At 42.7% G+C, this 16,801-nt stretch overlaps 1 protein-coding gene and 1 long non-coding RNA gene across 2 annotated transcripts in view; both read right to left on the bottom strand.

Moving 5' to 3' along the window:
- Nucleotides 1–881: 881 nt before the first annotated feature.
- Nucleotides 882–16,801, bottom strand: part of LOC135097801 (uncharacterized) — a 52,887-nt gene continuing 36,967 nt past the window's right edge. Inside the window, exons 2-3 of the long non-coding RNA XR_010266137.1 lie at nt 1,659–1,777; nt 882–1,222 (exon numbers count right to left, since the gene is read on the bottom strand). This is a non-coding gene — a long non-coding RNA (uncharacterized LOC135097801). The remainder of the gene's footprint in view (nt 1,223–1,658; nt 1,778–16,801) is intronic.
- On the bottom strand, nt 5,327–7,917 carry LOC135097803 (transcription factor Adf-1-like). The gene is made up of 3 exons (XM_063999860.1): nt 7,576–7,917; nt 7,316–7,441; nt 5,327–6,121 (listed from the first exon to the last, which is right to left on the bottom strand). Exons 1-3 carry the CDS (start codon nt 7,616–7,618, stop codon nt 5,382–5,384), a joined length of 909 nt encoding a protein of 302 aa, XP_063855930.1. The 5' UTR covers nt 7,619–7,917; the 3' UTR covers nt 5,327–5,381.

The raw sequence follows: 16,801 nt of genomic DNA, 5'->3' as shown, positions 1-16,801 counted from the left end.
ACCAGCTGACCTGGAAGCAGCATGTCGCCAGCACCGTGAGATCAGCTACCTACAGGCTGTACATGCTGCGCAGACTCAGGTCGCTGGGGACGCCGACAGATGAGTTAAGGGGGGTGTACCTTACCTTCATCCTCCCCAAACTCATGTACGCCTCCCCAGCGTGGTCCTCCTCCCTCACACACACTCAACAGCTACAGCTAGAGAGTGTGCAGAAAAGGGCGTGCAGGGTCATCCTTGGCCTTGCATACACCACCTATGAAGAAGCCCTGACCACCCTGAGTCTGTCCAGAATATCCACCAGGCACCGAGGGGCTCTGGAGAAGTTTGGGAGGGGATTACTGCATCATCCGCGTCTCAGAAACATGTTGCCGCCCGACGCGCCTCGCCCGGTCCGTGCCACCAGACACCACAACAAAATAACGCCCCTGAAGGCGCCGCGCACGGACCGGTACAGACTCAGTGCGATTCCCACCATGGTGCGAGCCATCAATCAATAGTATTTCCCTCCTAGATTAGACTTACCTTTAGGATTAATGTTAAGTTTTCCCCATCCCCTATGTACATTTTCAGTTTGTCAACTGCCTAAATAATAAACCGTTTATTATTATTATTATTATTATTACACACACACACAGCATGTACGTAAAAGGCAGTCGACTCAACTCACCGTCTCATCTCTCTCAGAGCTCCTCCTCCTCCTCTTCCTCCTCCTCCTTTCCTCCTCCACTTCCATTCTCTGCAGTCTCTTATTCCTCATCATCTTTATCTCCATTTTCATCCTCTCTCTCTCTCTCTCTCTCTCTCTCTCTCTCTCTCTCTCTCTCTCTCTCTCTCTCTCTCTCTCTCTCTGTGTGTGTGTGTGTGTGTGTGTGTGTGTGTGTGTGTGTGTGTTCCCACGTCACGCCACGCTCGAAAATAGAGAGAAGCCATAAGAGAATATTTTCAGCTGCCTACTGCTATTCGTCTTCGCTTTTTACCTCCTTCACTCCTTTCCTTCACTCCCACACCTGAAGGACAAGAGGAGGCGGTCTCGTTGTGCTGACAGAGGCAAGGTGAATAAGAACGAGACACTGCCAGGTAAAACAAAGGTAATCAACACAGGTAAAGTATTAATTGCACACAACAGGTAAGAACAGGTAAGGTAATGAAGGAACCTCTAGTCTATGCTCACCTGGCGCCGCTAATGTACAGGTAGTTGAGTGGATAATGACCCTCGGCTTACCTGTGAAGGGAGAAGATAAAAAGGTGTATTGCTTCCTCGCTTTATATGGATCACTTTTGTTTAATTTTATGAGTGTTTTGACATATGTCTTGTCTTACAGTCACACACACACACACACACACACACACACACACAGACGCATACATACATACATACATATACACACACATACACACACACACACACACACACATATACACACATACTTTGGCAATCTACACGAGTGTCCAGCGTCTTCTATCCCTCATCTCTCTCTCTCTCTCTCTCTCTCTCTCTCTCTCTCTCTCTCTCTCTCTCTCTCTCTCTCTCTCTCTCTCTCTCTCTCTCTCTGTCTCTCTCTCTCTCTCTCAACATTCCTATCCATTTCTTTTCTTCATTAATCTCTCTCTCTCTCTCTCTCTCTCTCTCTCTCTCTCTCTCTCTCTGTGTTTCTCACCGTGGTGGAAGATATTAGAGGTGGGTGTGGGAGAGGTTTGTGTGAGATTCCAAGTTGTGAGCGCCCCGTCCCGATGACAGCACACAAGCTGCTTTCCCTCATGATGCCACGACACGGATCTGTAAAAATTAGGTTAGGTTACAAACATGTTAGGTTAGGTTAAGAATGTTTTTCTAAGGTTCCGGTGACAGATAAACAAGATTTCTGCATTAGTGACAAGAGAAACACTATTTCAGTGTGTTGTAGTGTAAGTTATAGGGGTTTTTAATGATGTTCTTGTGGTTCCAGTGACAAGATATCTGCATCATTAACAAGAGAAACACCCTTTTAATGGGTTGTAGTTTTAAGTTTTTTTAAAGGTATTTTTGTCGTAGTACTGACACCAGCCGCGTCACCGTCCCCCGCAAGACTGATGACGGCGCAAGCAGTCTGGCCTCCCAAGACAACCCTCATTGAGCTGTTGAGGGTCATGACACCACACGCGGAGCCGAGGCCATGAGTGTCGGCCCAACACACCACTCAGTCTGGTGCCAAGGTTAAGAGTGATGACTGCCTGAGTGGCGGTGCTTCCCTCAGTGCCTCGGTGGTTAGTGGCGCAGAGGACCTGAAGGACACCCTTTTGTAGGAGTGAGTAACCCGAGTTTCTGAAGCATGATATAGACCTTATGAACGTAGATATGTGTAGCGCACCGAAGATAAGGCGAAGCGCAGGCACACAGCAGGCACACAGCGGGAAACAGCAGCAGCAGCAGCAGGGTTGTGTGCCGAGGCGTCGCACACTCAGATCGTGGAGCCATGAAGACAGGCGGGTCGCTGGTCGCTTTGTACTTCGTGGTGTTCGCGAGCAGTACTTCGAAGTGTCCTAGTGCCTTCAATGTCGCCACTGCAGTTGTGTCAAAGTATTGTGTGTTTTCCATGTGTTTTTCTCGTGATTCATGTGTTTATTTGGTGCTTGATCAAGATGTGAGAAACGGTACTCTCTGTGGTCCTTTCATGCAGTGACCCTGTGTGTTATTATGAATTGTACTGTGGTAATATACTTCATTTATTACGTGGTGATCAAAATATTTTATGTTGTGTGTGTTCATACAAGTGTTCAGTGATGGAGAGTGAGCGTCACTGTGTTACGTGTGGCTTTAAATGAGTCTTCCATATTATCTGAAACAATGTGTAATTAATTGTTTAGTGTACGATTTGCCTCGTTCTATTTACTTGACTTGACCTGAACACTGGAATAAGTTATCATGTGCAGTTATTGCTTTCTGCCTGCATGTGTAGGCACAACATGAGTATTTGCAAACCACAAGAAGAGAGAGAGAGAGAGAGAGAGAGAGAGAGAGAGAGAGAGAGAGAGAGAGAGAGAGAGAGAGAGAGAGAGAGAGAGAGAGAGAGAGAGAGAGGTGTGAGCAGCAGGTTTCTATAATAGCATGGCTGCATTATTGCCAAGCACTCCCGTGGTGACGCCTCCTCGCCTTGCAGGTTCTCGCAGGAGCCTCAGACAGCTTGTGCCGGGATCTTTTCACTGTAATGTGGGGTGTGGCGGCAGCGGGGGACAGGTGGCGTCTGTGAGATAAATAAACAGAGGTGACACTCAGCGGAACACGGCTCCCCCTCACCACCTCGCCTTCTCGCCTCCTGGCCAGGGATAAACACTTGACGCTAAACTTTCCCACCACAATATAGTGAAATGGAGCATTTGTGTGTGTGTGTGTGTGTGTGTGTGTGTGTGTGTGTGTGTGTGTGTGTGTGTGTGTGTGTGTGTGTGTGTGTAATCTGCAATACCTGCAGTAATTTTTTCTCCTTCACTTCTTTCAGGTGACCCATCTCTTCTGTTCTAGGTAGTTACTTGTGTCTTGGCAAAGGCACTAATGGAGTCACTTCACCTTGTCAGCTTTCCCTAATACATCTCATTAGCCTGCAAGTAATCACTAAATGTCACTGAGCCACAGCATTCATTCTTGCCCGTCGCCACTCCTGTCTTACTGGGTGGAGTCCCTCAGTCACTTCATTCCTTAGGAACTCTCTTACACTGAGATCTAAGGCATTTATCTCTTCTTTGCTTCTTTCCACACATCCATCGCCATTGTAGCTGCTTACTCCACAATAACAAGTCTTCTTAATATACAAGCAATTCTTATCGTCTTCACATCTCGTTCATCTGTGTCCTTCATTCCCGCCAGCGTCCCTTGCTCTCTCTGCATTCAAGTTCCCTATAAAAATGATGAGATCTCTAAGCAATGTCTCTCTTTCATTGCCTTTCACTCGTCCATCCTTTCATGTGCCCCTTCAGTTATCCATCACAGCATCTTCATCTTCTGGAAGTCTGCAGAGTGTATCAGAAATCTCTAAGGACTTTCTCTCTTCGTCACTTCTCTTCACTCGTGCAGTTCCTTCATCCTTCGCGGTGTCTCTCGTCTTACCATTAGTTACCCATTGCAATCTCTTCACCGTTGAAAACTCTACAAGTGTGCAAACAATTCCTCTCCTTGTCTTCCTCTCCACTTCTTTTCTCTCATCTCTGGCTGGCCTCTCCTACTCTCGTGTTAGTCTACTACACTGACTTCATTCCGTCAAATTTCTTTACTCAGTATGTGGAATCTGCAAGGATCTTCTCTCTCCCTCTCCACTTCCCTCCACTGGCAGGATCAGAAGACCTATTGCTTATCAGCTGTTCCTTTCTTATATTTTTACTGCATTGACTGACTAACCTCACTCGAAGCTTTCCTTTCCTCTCCCTTATTGATTTTTTACTCTGACATGACAAGTCATCCAGTATTCTTTCCTCGGTTAACCAGGCCCTTTCTGGCATCCTGGGGCCTCACGCAAAGGATTGCTTGGTGCCCTTCTGTTGTGGATCTATGGTAGATGGTATCCAAGCCCTCTAAGGGGGTTACAGCCACTCTTTTCACATTTAAGTGTATCAGTCTGGTGGACTTTGAGAGGAAAAAAAAATGAATTCGTAAACATGATAGGCTATTTTCTTCAACGTGATTATACATATGACACAGTAGTAGTAGTGTCCTTTAAAGGTATACAACAGTTTAGGAATTACAAAGTACACAAATATAACTGAGATAAGAATGAAAATGTGTAAAGTTTGTTAGGTGAACCGACCCGAGGCGGTTGATTCACACTGGCGTTCTGGTCACGCTCCGTTCTCGCTCCGATCACGGTACGGTCACGGTACTGGGGTATTCACACCTACGGTCTGCTCTCGCTCCGTTCACGGTCCAGTCATTCCCCCTTCCTCGACACCAGTATAGTCTGACCATCAGTTACGAAAGATGTGTGACTTTTCGGACACTGAGTTGGCAATGATCGCTGTTGCACTTGATGAGGAAGAGGAAGAAAAAAAAAAAAACAGAAAAAGAAAGAGATTGTGGGTTCATCCTATGTTGCAAGATAGGAAGACTGAGGGCGAATATAATACTCTGTATCCTCATCTTGTTGATGATGAAAGTAAATTCCATAGCTACTTCAGAATGAACAAAGCAACATTTGAAAAAATTCTATCGAAAATTGAGGTTGACCTGAAAAAAAAAAAATACACCATTCAGAGAAGCACTCACTCCAAGAGAAAAACTGGCTGTGTGTCTAAGGTAAGGTAAAGAAAAGATGTGACTCGGATTTATTTTGCTGTAAGGCTCAAACACAAGATAAAGGGCACAGATAATCATCATTTATTATTCCTTTTGTTGTTACATTGACTGTAGGCTACAATAATTATGAAGAGAAAGAAGAAGGATCATGTTGGTTAAACCACTGTGAAGTGCATGCAGGCTGCGGAGGTGATGGCACCCCGTGGGTGTTCTCCTGACTCCGTGTTGCTTGATGAAATTGTTGTATAGGTTGAGGACTTGCAGATGATGAAGTGGAGTACTGTGACACAGCAGGTGATGCTGCAGGTTGGGGGCATACATACTGTGCGTATGCCTGTTCACTCTGGTAATGAATGTACTTTTCTTCCATTTCACTTACTAATAAAAACACTTTTGTTTTAATATAATGCTGATCAGCTGGAGTGAATTTCTTGACAGTATTTGACATCAATGAAAAGAAAGTATCTATTATTTGTGGGGCATGTTCTTCCTTCTTCTTATCTACTAAGTATTTCATAAGTGTAGCAGATGCACTGTTATTTTCCTGTGTCTTTCTTTTACGCGTGAGACGCTCTTGCTGAGGGAGTGTAGGCCTATCTGGTGCAACACCACTAGCCTCGTCGCCTAGTGCTCTTTCTTGTGTGTCATCGTGTTCTGAATTATCTGAATCTTCTGCTTCATTTTCAGCCTTTTCCAGAGATGTAACTCGTGTTCTGTCCTTCGTAAATGCCAACAAAAACGACATTTGATCCTCAAACTTCCATTTCTGGAAGCCATCAGCAGCCTGCCTACTCTTTGTTTTCTTATTTTTGTGTTTACGATACTGTGCTCGCAGGGATTCCCAGCGTTCCTTACACTTAGACCCTGAAAATAAGAAGAAAACGGATCAGTTATTCCCTCCATTGTTTCATTGCAGATTTTTGGCTACGGGGGATTCCTACAAATCACTAGCTTTCAGCTACCGTCTAGGCCATTCAACCACTCAGGGTACTGTACTGGATGTTTGTCATGCCATAATGAAAAACCTTATGGCCGAGGCTATACCGACACCAAGTAAAGAAGACTGGCAACGAATTGCAAATGAATATTGGACACAGTGGAATTTCCCAAACTGCATAGGCACACTTGATGGTAAACATGTGGTAATTGAAGCACCAGCAAATAGTGGCTCCCTATATTTCAACTATAAGAAGACATTTTCTGTTGTCCTTTTAGCTTTGGTTGATGCAAACTACCGCTTCGTATGGGTTGATGTAGGATCTTATGGTAAGAATAGTGACAGTGGAATTTAAAAAAATTCCAACCTTTGCAAATATTTGGAAGATGAACAGTTAAATGTACCAGAAGATGCTGCACTTCCTGGCACTGATATGCTTGCACCATACGTTATAGTGGGGGATGAAGCTTTTCCGCTGAAGAGAAATTTGATGAGGCTCTATCCAGGTTCACAGACTGAACATAATGTTGAGAAGAGGATTTTTAATTATAGATTATCTAGAGCCAGGAGGATAGTTGAGTGCACATTTGGCATTCTAGCGCAAACATTCAGAATATATTTAAGGAAACTTAAAGCTACGCCTGATAACGCTAATGCAATCATTACAACAACTTGCATACTTCACAATCTGATACACCCAAATGCTGTTGCGTTACCAGATACTGTTGACATGCCTCCAAACACAGTAGGCTTACGTCCAGTGAGAGGAAGAGGGGGAAATGCTACAAGGGAGGCTTTTGGCGTGACAGAAATACTGAAAGATTATTTCAGCTCCCCAGCTGGTTCAGTGGCTTGGCAAAATGATAAAATATAAGTAGACAAACAAACTCATGTAGGAATATTTGTTGAATGAGCCAAGGAGATGCATTTCCGCAGTGGATAATAGGCTGTTATAATACATATGGAATTTCTTTCTTCGGTTGATAATGTATATTTTATTTTCTCTCAGTACCTTGCCAATGTGTTAAGTATGCAAACATTATTGTACAGGCAAATTGTTTAGTGAGGAGAGGAAATGCATTTCCACAGTGGATATTAGGCTATTGTATGAAATTTCTTACCTTCACATCCCATCTGCCTGCTTATTTCGACCCAGCTTCTTCTTTTCGCCACGTTGTCACTGTAGTGCAGCGAAGTCAGGTCATACAGCTCTGGTTTACCTTTGACTAATTCTATTAGCATTTCATCTGAAACCACAAAATTTAATGTAGTTTTGTAGGTAATATTTTATTCAGCTGGTAGTTATGTATATCCTAGCTGTACGCATTGTCATTGTATCAGTGATAAATAAAAAGAATACGTATTTGTATCATTTTCCTACCTTTTGCATGATCCCATTGTAGTGTTTTCTTTGGATTATCCATGATTTGGTAGGACCAAAATGCAACACTACTTACTTAAATGAAGGCTAACACTCGACTGGAGTGGAACAGGATCGGTGCAGGACCGTGGGCAACGTTCACACTGGCGATCAAGTTCCGTTCACGTGTCGGTCTCGCTCCGGTCAAAATATCTTTTGAGGGAACCGTGACCGGACCGTGATCGGAGCGAGAACGGAGCGTGAACGCCAGTGTGAATGCTTGCACTGAAATTAATGAGACAATATTCGACCGTACCGTGATCGGAGCGAGAACGGAACGTGACCGGAACGCCAGTGTGAATCAACCCTTAAAGGTATACAACAGTTTAGGAATTACAAAGTACACAAATATAACTGAGATAAGAATGAAAATGTGTAAAGTTTGTTAGGTGAACCGACCCGAGGCGAGATACCATAGTCTGCCATGAGAGAGAACGACAGGAAGCCTTAACCGTGAGAGAAAACGAAAAGTAAAGGACCCACACTATAGAAATTACCCTCAAAATATCAAGTGAAATACACCATCCTTGTTATATGCTATATGTGAAGGTATTATTTCCAGAACTATTGAAATATGTGTAGAAAAAAATAAATAAAAATTTCACAACTCTTTATCCTAATCACGTACAGTAATACTCAGACAAGGCTAAACTTAGCAAAGCCTCTCCTTCCTTCCACTTACTTCCATTGCCCCAACAAGACACTTAACATGTAACAATTTTCCTTTCCCACAAACTTTCTACCATAACTGCATCTACAATTGCTAACACAAACCTTTCTACATGCCTTTTACTTTCATCTCATGGGAAACCTGAACTGAAAACCTTTTCCCCACGTATATTACTTTTCTCAAGTGTATTTACTCTAGTTAAGAACACTAACTGCCTAACATGTCAAAACTCCGCCAAGCCTCGCCTCTCGCTTGTTGTCTCCTCCCTGCATCGGACAGACGTGTCAGCGCAGTGTTGCTCAGGCACAGGGGAAGAGCGCCGAGCTGTGCGGTGTCGGCTCCTCTGCTGATCCAGCCTGTCAACATGCAGACAATAAGTCCCCAAGAGAAGACTAGATCTGCATCAGCCAGCAGTTCGCTGATCACCGCGAATACAGTACGACACTGACAAAGAATGAAGTGTACGTGAGGCCTGCAAGTCAATGAAAGAAATCACCCGTGGGCTTGAGCATACTGGAATAAAATACAAACAAGATCTACAAGGAAATGACATAAGTTTTGTGCAGTGGTGTACTACAAAAAATTACAAAAGAGTTGTGGCTGAGTGGCACTTTTTTATGAAGCACTAAAGAGGCAAACACTACGCACTAACATAATCCTTTACTTAACAAGACAAACCCACCGGTACATGCCTTACATCAGCTCAGAGTGGGACTGTGCTATTTGTGCAACATGGTAAGAAAACAGCCAGACAAGTTTTTGGTGTATAAAGCATCAATACACCTCCTTACACCGTATTAACTGAGTGTAGGACTGCCACTTACGAAGTGTGCGCCATAATCCTGCTCACAATCTGTTTTAAATTGTTCATTATGAGATTTACAAGAAATTATGATTAAGATAATATTACATATACAATATTCATCATAAACACACAAAAACTAAAAAAATATGAAGTGTTAAGGAAAAAAAGTGATAAATATGCACTTATGTTTAAATATAGTCAAAACATGCATTTGCATATATAAAACATGGAAGCCCATGTCACCATTCCTCACTAAGTTCAGCACTACACCACAATATATATATATATATATATATATATATATATATATATATATATATATATATATATATATATATATATATATATATATATATATATATATATATATATATATATATATATATCAGACGCCTATTGCACATTACCTCTGCTGCTGCTGTGTACCTAAACTTGAGTCAAACATTGACATTCTTTAAACAAAATTAATAAAAATAAATGGATGGTGTTTCCCAAATAATTTTACAGATGGTGTGAGTGTTGAAGCAAAGTGTGCCAGATTTGTGACATGGGAGAGGATGAGACGGTGGGGCATGTAGTGCTGGAGTGTGTGAAGTATGCCAGACACAGCGATGAGATGACGCAAGTGGTGCTGAGGGAACTGGGGAACGTCAGAGTGGAGAAGACAGGAAGGAAGTGGATGGCGTTGCTGCTGGGACGGTGTGAGGAGACGAATGACAGGATGATTGAGGCTGTGAAAGACAAAACGTGTCGCGCTAGATGTTGTAGGAATTAGTGGTGTGAAACATGATGCCTGTTTTTCTGTCTGCCATTATTTTCCGTTTTCCTACAGGAGCTGAAGTTATAAAGGCCTGGTTCTGGAGTATTCCCGAACCACCTGTAGCATCAAGATCAAGATCAAACCGCCGTGTTGTCATTTCGTTACTTGCTGTTGTTTGCCTTGTGTTTATGTCTTGTTTATTGTCATTTTATTTTCACTTTATCCTTTATGCCAGTTTTGTGAGGTTTGGTCTAGTTTTGGCCAGAGTGAGGAGAGAGAGCAGCCACAACGCACGCCCTCAACGCCATTAAAGACACAAACACACAGGGACACTGAAAGTGAGAGAGAGAGAGAGAGAGAGAGAGAGAGAGAGAGAGAGAGAGAGAGAGAGAGAGAGAGAGAGAGAGAGAGAGAGAGAGAGAGAGAGAGAGAGAGAGAGCGGGGAGGGGGGAATGCTTTTCAGTGAAGGAATGGATGAACTTTGAATGCGGAAAAGTAAGAAAGTTTTCAGACAAAGGGAAGACTCAGTATTGCCACATTTTTGAATGCAGCTGACTAGTAAATACCTTCACACAACAGGACACCTCACCGTTTGTTTTTCTGTGGCCTTGTATTTGACCAGTGGGGGGACCGTCAGTCACACGCGAGGGGCGCAGGTAATGTCCTGTCCTGGAAACAAACATAAAAGTAGAAATGCCAACCAAATTCTGTCTGACTCAGGATGCCCACTACCATCTCTGACCGACGCCATCACGAAAAACAGATTCTTCGACAGTAGCGTGGTAGTTGTCTTGTAGCATTTGAAATCACCTTTATGTGGAGGTATGTCTGCTTGAAATCCGGCATCAAATGTGCTTGTTGGTGGTAGTGGTGGTGGTAGAGGTGGTGCTGAAGGTGGTTTTAGCAGTGGCAGTGTGTGTGGTCGTGAACATGGCATTAGTTGTGGCAATAAATGTGGTGCATATGGACAGGTGAACTTGTAACTGTTGTGGCTGTGATGGTGTGATGACTGGAGCGGCGATAGTATCACTGGTACAAGTGTTTGTGTGAAAAGGGTGCAAGAACACAAACACTTCATTGCAGGAAATGTTGCTCTTCCATTGCGTGTTGGCTCTGAGGCGTCGCTGAGGCAGCGTCCCTGTACACTGCCAGATTAATGGTCCCTCACCCTTCACTCGCTGTCAGGTTATCTCAGATCCAGAGATTTCTTCACCTTTGACACAAGTAACGTCAGTCTACCGTTGGTGCATGTTACCTACATTTCCTTGTATATTGCTATTAAACTTAAACTGTTACTACACAAATTTTTATATTTTAGCGTTCACTGCCAAGTAATAAAAGTTTGCAATCATTTAAAAGAAAAAATCATTGGACGTAGTAGCATTTACCATATAAATATTTTCTTCTTCCCATTACATATCTTTTTCCCTTCTTTTCCTTGTCCCTTGCTTGGTGCCACTCGTGTGGGGAGAAGGCGCAAGTCCCCAACGGAGGCTGTCACAACCAGATGGAAAGAAAAGAAAACCCAAGTGAAAACACCACAGTTCTTGACACTCCAGCCTCTCCAAGCTTCCTAACTCTCGCCCCTTGCTTAGCTTCAGTCACAGTAACAGTAACAACAGTCATGATAGCTCATAAAACAAAACAGAGGAACGTGTACCTACAAACGCTGCAACCCAACACATCAGGGTACAAGAAAGCTCGCACTCCCGAGTCTTAATACACCTGTGGCGCTGCGGGGCCCTCACCATTCCGGCCAGTAGTTCCCGCCAGCGTGAGGAGTGCTTGGGAAGACTGCTGGAGCCGCCGCCACAACTCATGATGCTAGAGAAGGGACATGTATGGTAGCCTGTCTGTGGCTGTTAGCGCCGGGCTGCCCACCACCAATATGGAGGCGAAAGAGAACTGAGAGATGCAGGAAGAGGGCCAAGGAGAGAAGAATGGGAGGAGAGGCAACTGTGAAGGGAAAGAGGTGAGAATTGTAAGGTAGATAACAGAGAGAGAGAGAGAGAGAGAGAGAGAGAGAGAGAGAGAGAGAGAGAGAGAGATGGGAGAAAGCTGAGACCGAGAGTGACAAGGAGGAAAAAAGGAGAGAGATGGAAAGGAAAGAAGGAAAAGAATGAAACAAGAGCGTGATAATGAGATAGAAGGAATAAGGAAAATGGAGGTGACACGAGCGATGACTAAGTTAATAAGGTGTGACAATAACCGCAAAATTAAGCAGCATGACACCAGTGTGAAAAACAACACCCAATGACTGCTCGTATAAAGAAAACGGACAAAAAAAAAAATGAAAAAGAGAGAAAGATGATGGGATAGTGGAGAGAGAGAGAGAGAGAGAGAGAGAGAGAGAGAGAGAGAGAGAGAGAGAGAGAGAGAGAGAGAGAGAGAGAGAGAGAGAGAGAGAGAGAGAGAGAGAGAGAACATAGATACTTGAATATTCTTGTTCTTTTCATGTAGTTAGTGAGGCCCAAAACTTCCCTGTACACATGGAATAACTGAGTTGCCGGTGACTGCTCGTCCGTCTAGAGCAGTGGTTCCCAAACTATCTTACCTGACGCCCCCTTTTTGCTTCCAGTAGACCCGCACGCCCCCAGTGCCTCTTTTTTTTTTCATATGAAATGATTCTTACATTTATTTCTTAGCATTGTTCAGGAAAACATATTTGTTTGTATTACATTTTAATAATGAAAGCCACTCAAACAAATAATACTACATTCCAGTAACTAAAATGGAAACATTTGGTTCAAAGTGAGCGAAAAAAAAGGTTTGAACATTAGCAAATTGGCAAAATTGAGTTGCAGTTTTAAGAAAAAATAATTTGAAAACATGGCATATAATATTTGGAATGACTCATGAGACTAAGGCAAAATTTATGAACTAATTTAGTGAGATGGATGCTGCTGCTTCTTCCTCACAAGATCAGAAATTCTAGGATTGAAGGATGACAGCGCACAACGCAAGTCATTTTCTATATCAAGTCGGTTGCGCTGTTTTGTTTTCAGAACAACAAGAGCTGAAAATCCTGCTTCACAAAGATAAGTAGAAGAAAAGGGAAGAATCACACGAAGTGCTTCTTCACCTACTTTTGGGTAAATGGGGAGATATTTCACCCAAAACTCTTCTAACTTCATTGTTTCAAAGTCCCTTTTCGCGCTGGAGTCACATTTCAAATCGATGGCTTCCTCTTGCAGTGATTCCAGTAACAACTCCACATCAGTGTTAAATGGATTCTGCACCAATGTCCAAAGAGAATTCTCCATTGAGACATCTGGAAAATAGTGCATAAATTCCTCAGCAAGGGAATGCAGATGTGATAAAACCTCTTTTGTCACGTCATACTGCTCAATGTTTCTCTTCTCAGATAAGAGCTCATTCAGATGTGAGAACGATGAAAAGTTCCCAACTTGTACTTTTCGTTTCCAAAGATGAATTTTTTCGGTGAAAGCTCTGATCACATCAGAGTGTGCAATGATGTTTGTGTTTCTTCCTTGTAACTTCAAATTGAGGTTGTTGATAGCCTCAAAAAAGTCCACAAGGTATGAGAGCTGAAAGTCTTCCTCTCTGAATGCTTCATACAGTTTGTCTTGTTTCTGCTTCTGCAAGAAAATTTCCACTTCATCTTTGAGCTCGTAAAGACGACTCAGCATGTTTCCCTTGGAAAGCCAGCGGACTTCGGTGTGAAACAGGAGAGTCTTGTAATCAGTGCCCAAATCTGAGCAAAGAGCTGCGAAAAGCCTAGAATTCAAAGAGCTATTCTTTACAAAATTCACCACTTTTATTGCCAAATTCAGTGAACTGCGTAGATTACTAGGCAGAGTTTTGCTTGCTAATGACTGTCTGTGGATAACACAGTGAGTCCCAGTTACAGCAGGATTTTTTTCTTTCACCAGCTTCACAAATCCAGAGCGAGATCCAATCATTGATGGGGCACCATCAGTACAAACACCGACTAATTTTTCCCATGAAAGACCGTGCTCTTGGAAAAACTCATCAACCTTTGAAAAAACATCGATGGCCTTTGCTGTTGTCTCCAGTGCTGCTGAGAAAAGAATTTCTTCTTTCACAGTTCCTTCATCCATGAATCGAGAATAAACAAGCAGCTGGCAGAGGTGAGCAACATCAGTACTTTCATCGCACTGTATTGCAAAGAAGCGAGATGCTTTTATTTTGTCCAAAACTTGTTCTTTTATGTCTTCTGAAAGTTCGTCAATGCGACGCTTCATTGTGTTATCTGATAAGGAAATCTTTGATAACTTTCTTTGGCTTTCTTCCCCAAGCACAGTATTTGCAGCACTCAAAAGGCAGGGTTTTACAAGAGTTTCCCCCACAGAGTGAGGCTTCTTTGCTTTTGCAATAAGTAGTGACAGCTCGTAAGATGCTTCCACCAGTTTCCACGTTTCTTGATGAAAAACACTGCTTGAGTCCAGCTTCATACGATTCAGCTCATGCAGTATGGCTGTGAAGAGCTCCTTTGGGTTTTCTTTTAATGCTTTGTGGTTTGTGCTCAAATGTCGCTCCAGACGACCAGGTATTAAGGCGTCATTGCTGAGGACTGTATGGCATATGACACACTGAGGGAGATGAAATCCATTCCTCTCTATAACAGTGAAGCCATACTTGATATATTCATCTGAATACTTTCTTTTCTTTGCCCCAGACATTTCTGCAAAGTGAAAATAGCAACAAACTTATAAACTGCACCATGGAACTAAGTAGTTATATAACATACCATATTGGCATGCACCACACCACACATTCATATAACATAGATCACACAACTGGAAATCATAAATCTGTAACATACCACAAATATTCAGCACACAACGTGGCTTATATCTTAACAATAATGACAATGAGAACAACTGCGGAAAATACAACGAGAAGAAGCAAACGGAGTAAAACTACACGCACGAAAATGCTCAGTTATACTGTGATGTAATGTGTTGATTTGACGAGCGATGTTTTGCATACAGTCGACCTTGGCATAGTTGTGCTCATGTACCTTTGTTTGTTGGATCCTATATTAGCGGTTTTGGCGATGACTGAATTGTGATATGATGGTACGTTTTTGGTGTGATGTAGAGCAGTGCGCGCACGGTGGTTTAGTTTTGCTTACGTGTCGAGAGTTGAGTTTGTGTTTGCAGTGGTTTAGTCTGTTATCGTGTTTTTTGGCTTTGTTTTATCATTTCCACTTTTTTATAATAGATTCGCTTCTTTCTGCTGTCTGAGATTTTTATTAACGTTTTTTATTAAGTGAATAGATATGGCGATTGAACCATCAACCCAGCAACATATACAGTACACTTAATTTGTCACACACACTTTTCGCCGCCTATACTGGAATCAACGCACACACTTCACCACATACATTCAAACTAGCGTACAAAACTCACCGCGTATTATTTACATTTCACACTTTCGATCACAACGAGTATTTCACACAAGACATTCCATTCTGCATCGTTCTACCCTTGCAAATCGTCAAGGTTACAATGTCACTCATACACGTATGTGATCCAGAATTGAAGAGTGAAATAAATCCCTACCGTGGACAAGGGGAATATGTGCTCAGGTTGACGGGATGGAGTATTGGGAGTTTGTGACGAGTCCCTCAGTGGCGTCAGTGTGGTTGGTATCATTGACTTGTCCAAAACGTGTAAAGAGAACTAGCTTAATAGAAAACGGGTTGGAGTGACTGCTATAATTATACTTTGCATGTATGTAATGACAGATATTTGTTCTTTGAATGATTTTATTATTCTAATTAAACAAATAATTTTGAGCAGATGGATTCACGCCCCCCTTGTATCCTCCTCGCGCCCCCTAGTTTGGGAACCACTGGTCTAGAGGAGAGAAACGCCCGTTTTCACTATCTTTCGTCCCCGACCGCTCACCACAGAAAACGATTCGCAGCTTTACTCGGGGTAACTATACTAGCTTTGTCTCCATTTACTCAATCATCTTTCAGCACATAATCGCGTATTTTCATGAAGTTATAGAGCAGTTTTATCAAGGGGTCTTTAAATAGATGAATGTAGGGAGCTTGACTGAGGTGAATATTAATCACAGACACTTTTATTATGAGATTTATGAGCCTTAAACAGTTTCGTAAATTCGTAAAGTCAAACCCAGCACACACACACACACACACACACACACACACACACACCTTCCTGTTAAACCTAAGTAAACACTGACAAGAGAAGAGAAAATATACCAAAACACAAGGATTGAATAAAACAAAGTACACAAGCAGAGAATAGAAAAATGAGTGTAAAGTGACCACGATACATTGGGAGATGATGAGTGGAGAAGTGGTTTCCCTGTACACGAAGTCTAGCGGTCACACACTCACACACACACACACACACACACACACACGAGAGGTGCACTTGCGTATGAGAACATTCCTTTCACTAATGCAAGGAGACAACAAGTGCATAACTGTCGCAGACACAGAGGAACACACCACGCGGCTTCACTGGGATATGGATATTTGCAAGAGTCTCGGCGTCTCTCCTCGACCGCCTGTAGCAGCCTCTAGTACAAGTTGTGAGGGTTTTCAAGTTTTTAGGGGAGGTTCAACAAATATTTTGTTTCATTATTCGAAAAAATACTCTTCAGATAGAAAAGTAATTTCTTTGTCTTTTGAAAACAGTCCTTATGACATGACAAGGCGTTACAGATCAACTCTGTGAAACTCTGTGAAACTCGTGACAGTGTGGACGGTGCAGGAAGTCTCACACCTGCCATTCCTCTTACTGATGGGCAGCAGGGGGCGTTAGACAAGAAGTGATATTAATTGCTTCATTCTAAACGCCACAACAACGGGATAAAATGGCGCAACGCGGCAAAACTACGGGGAAACAAAAATACTAAAGATACGATGAAATATGATCGAAAAAAAAAAAAAGCACGAAAGCAGTTTCATGGTAAAACACAAGACACC

The sequence above is a fragment of the Scylla paramamosain genome, unplaced genomic scaffold (genome assembly GCF_035594125.1).
Source record: "Scylla paramamosain isolate STU-SP2022 unplaced genomic scaffold, ASM3559412v1 Contig32, whole genome shotgun sequence".
NCBI classification, from domain to species: Eukaryota; Metazoa; Arthropoda; class Malacostraca; order Decapoda; family Portunidae; genus Scylla; species Scylla paramamosain.
Note: the sequence above shows the minus strand (reverse complement) of the source record. Positions and strands in the feature narration are given on the sequence as shown.

Coding starts and splice junctions, on each gene's coding strand:
- LOC135097803 (XM_063999860.1), bottom strand. CDS start 7,618: ATGGATAATCCAAAGAAAACACTACAATGGGATCATGCAAAAG. Junction 7,442..7,575: donor ACAATGGGATCATGCAAAAG/GTAGGAAAATGA, acceptor TTGTGGTTTCAG/ATGAAATGCTAATAGAATTA. Junction 6,122..7,315: donor CAGGCAGATGGGATGTGAAG/GTAAGAAATTTC, acceptor TCTTATTTTCAG/GGTCTAAGTGTAAGGAACGC.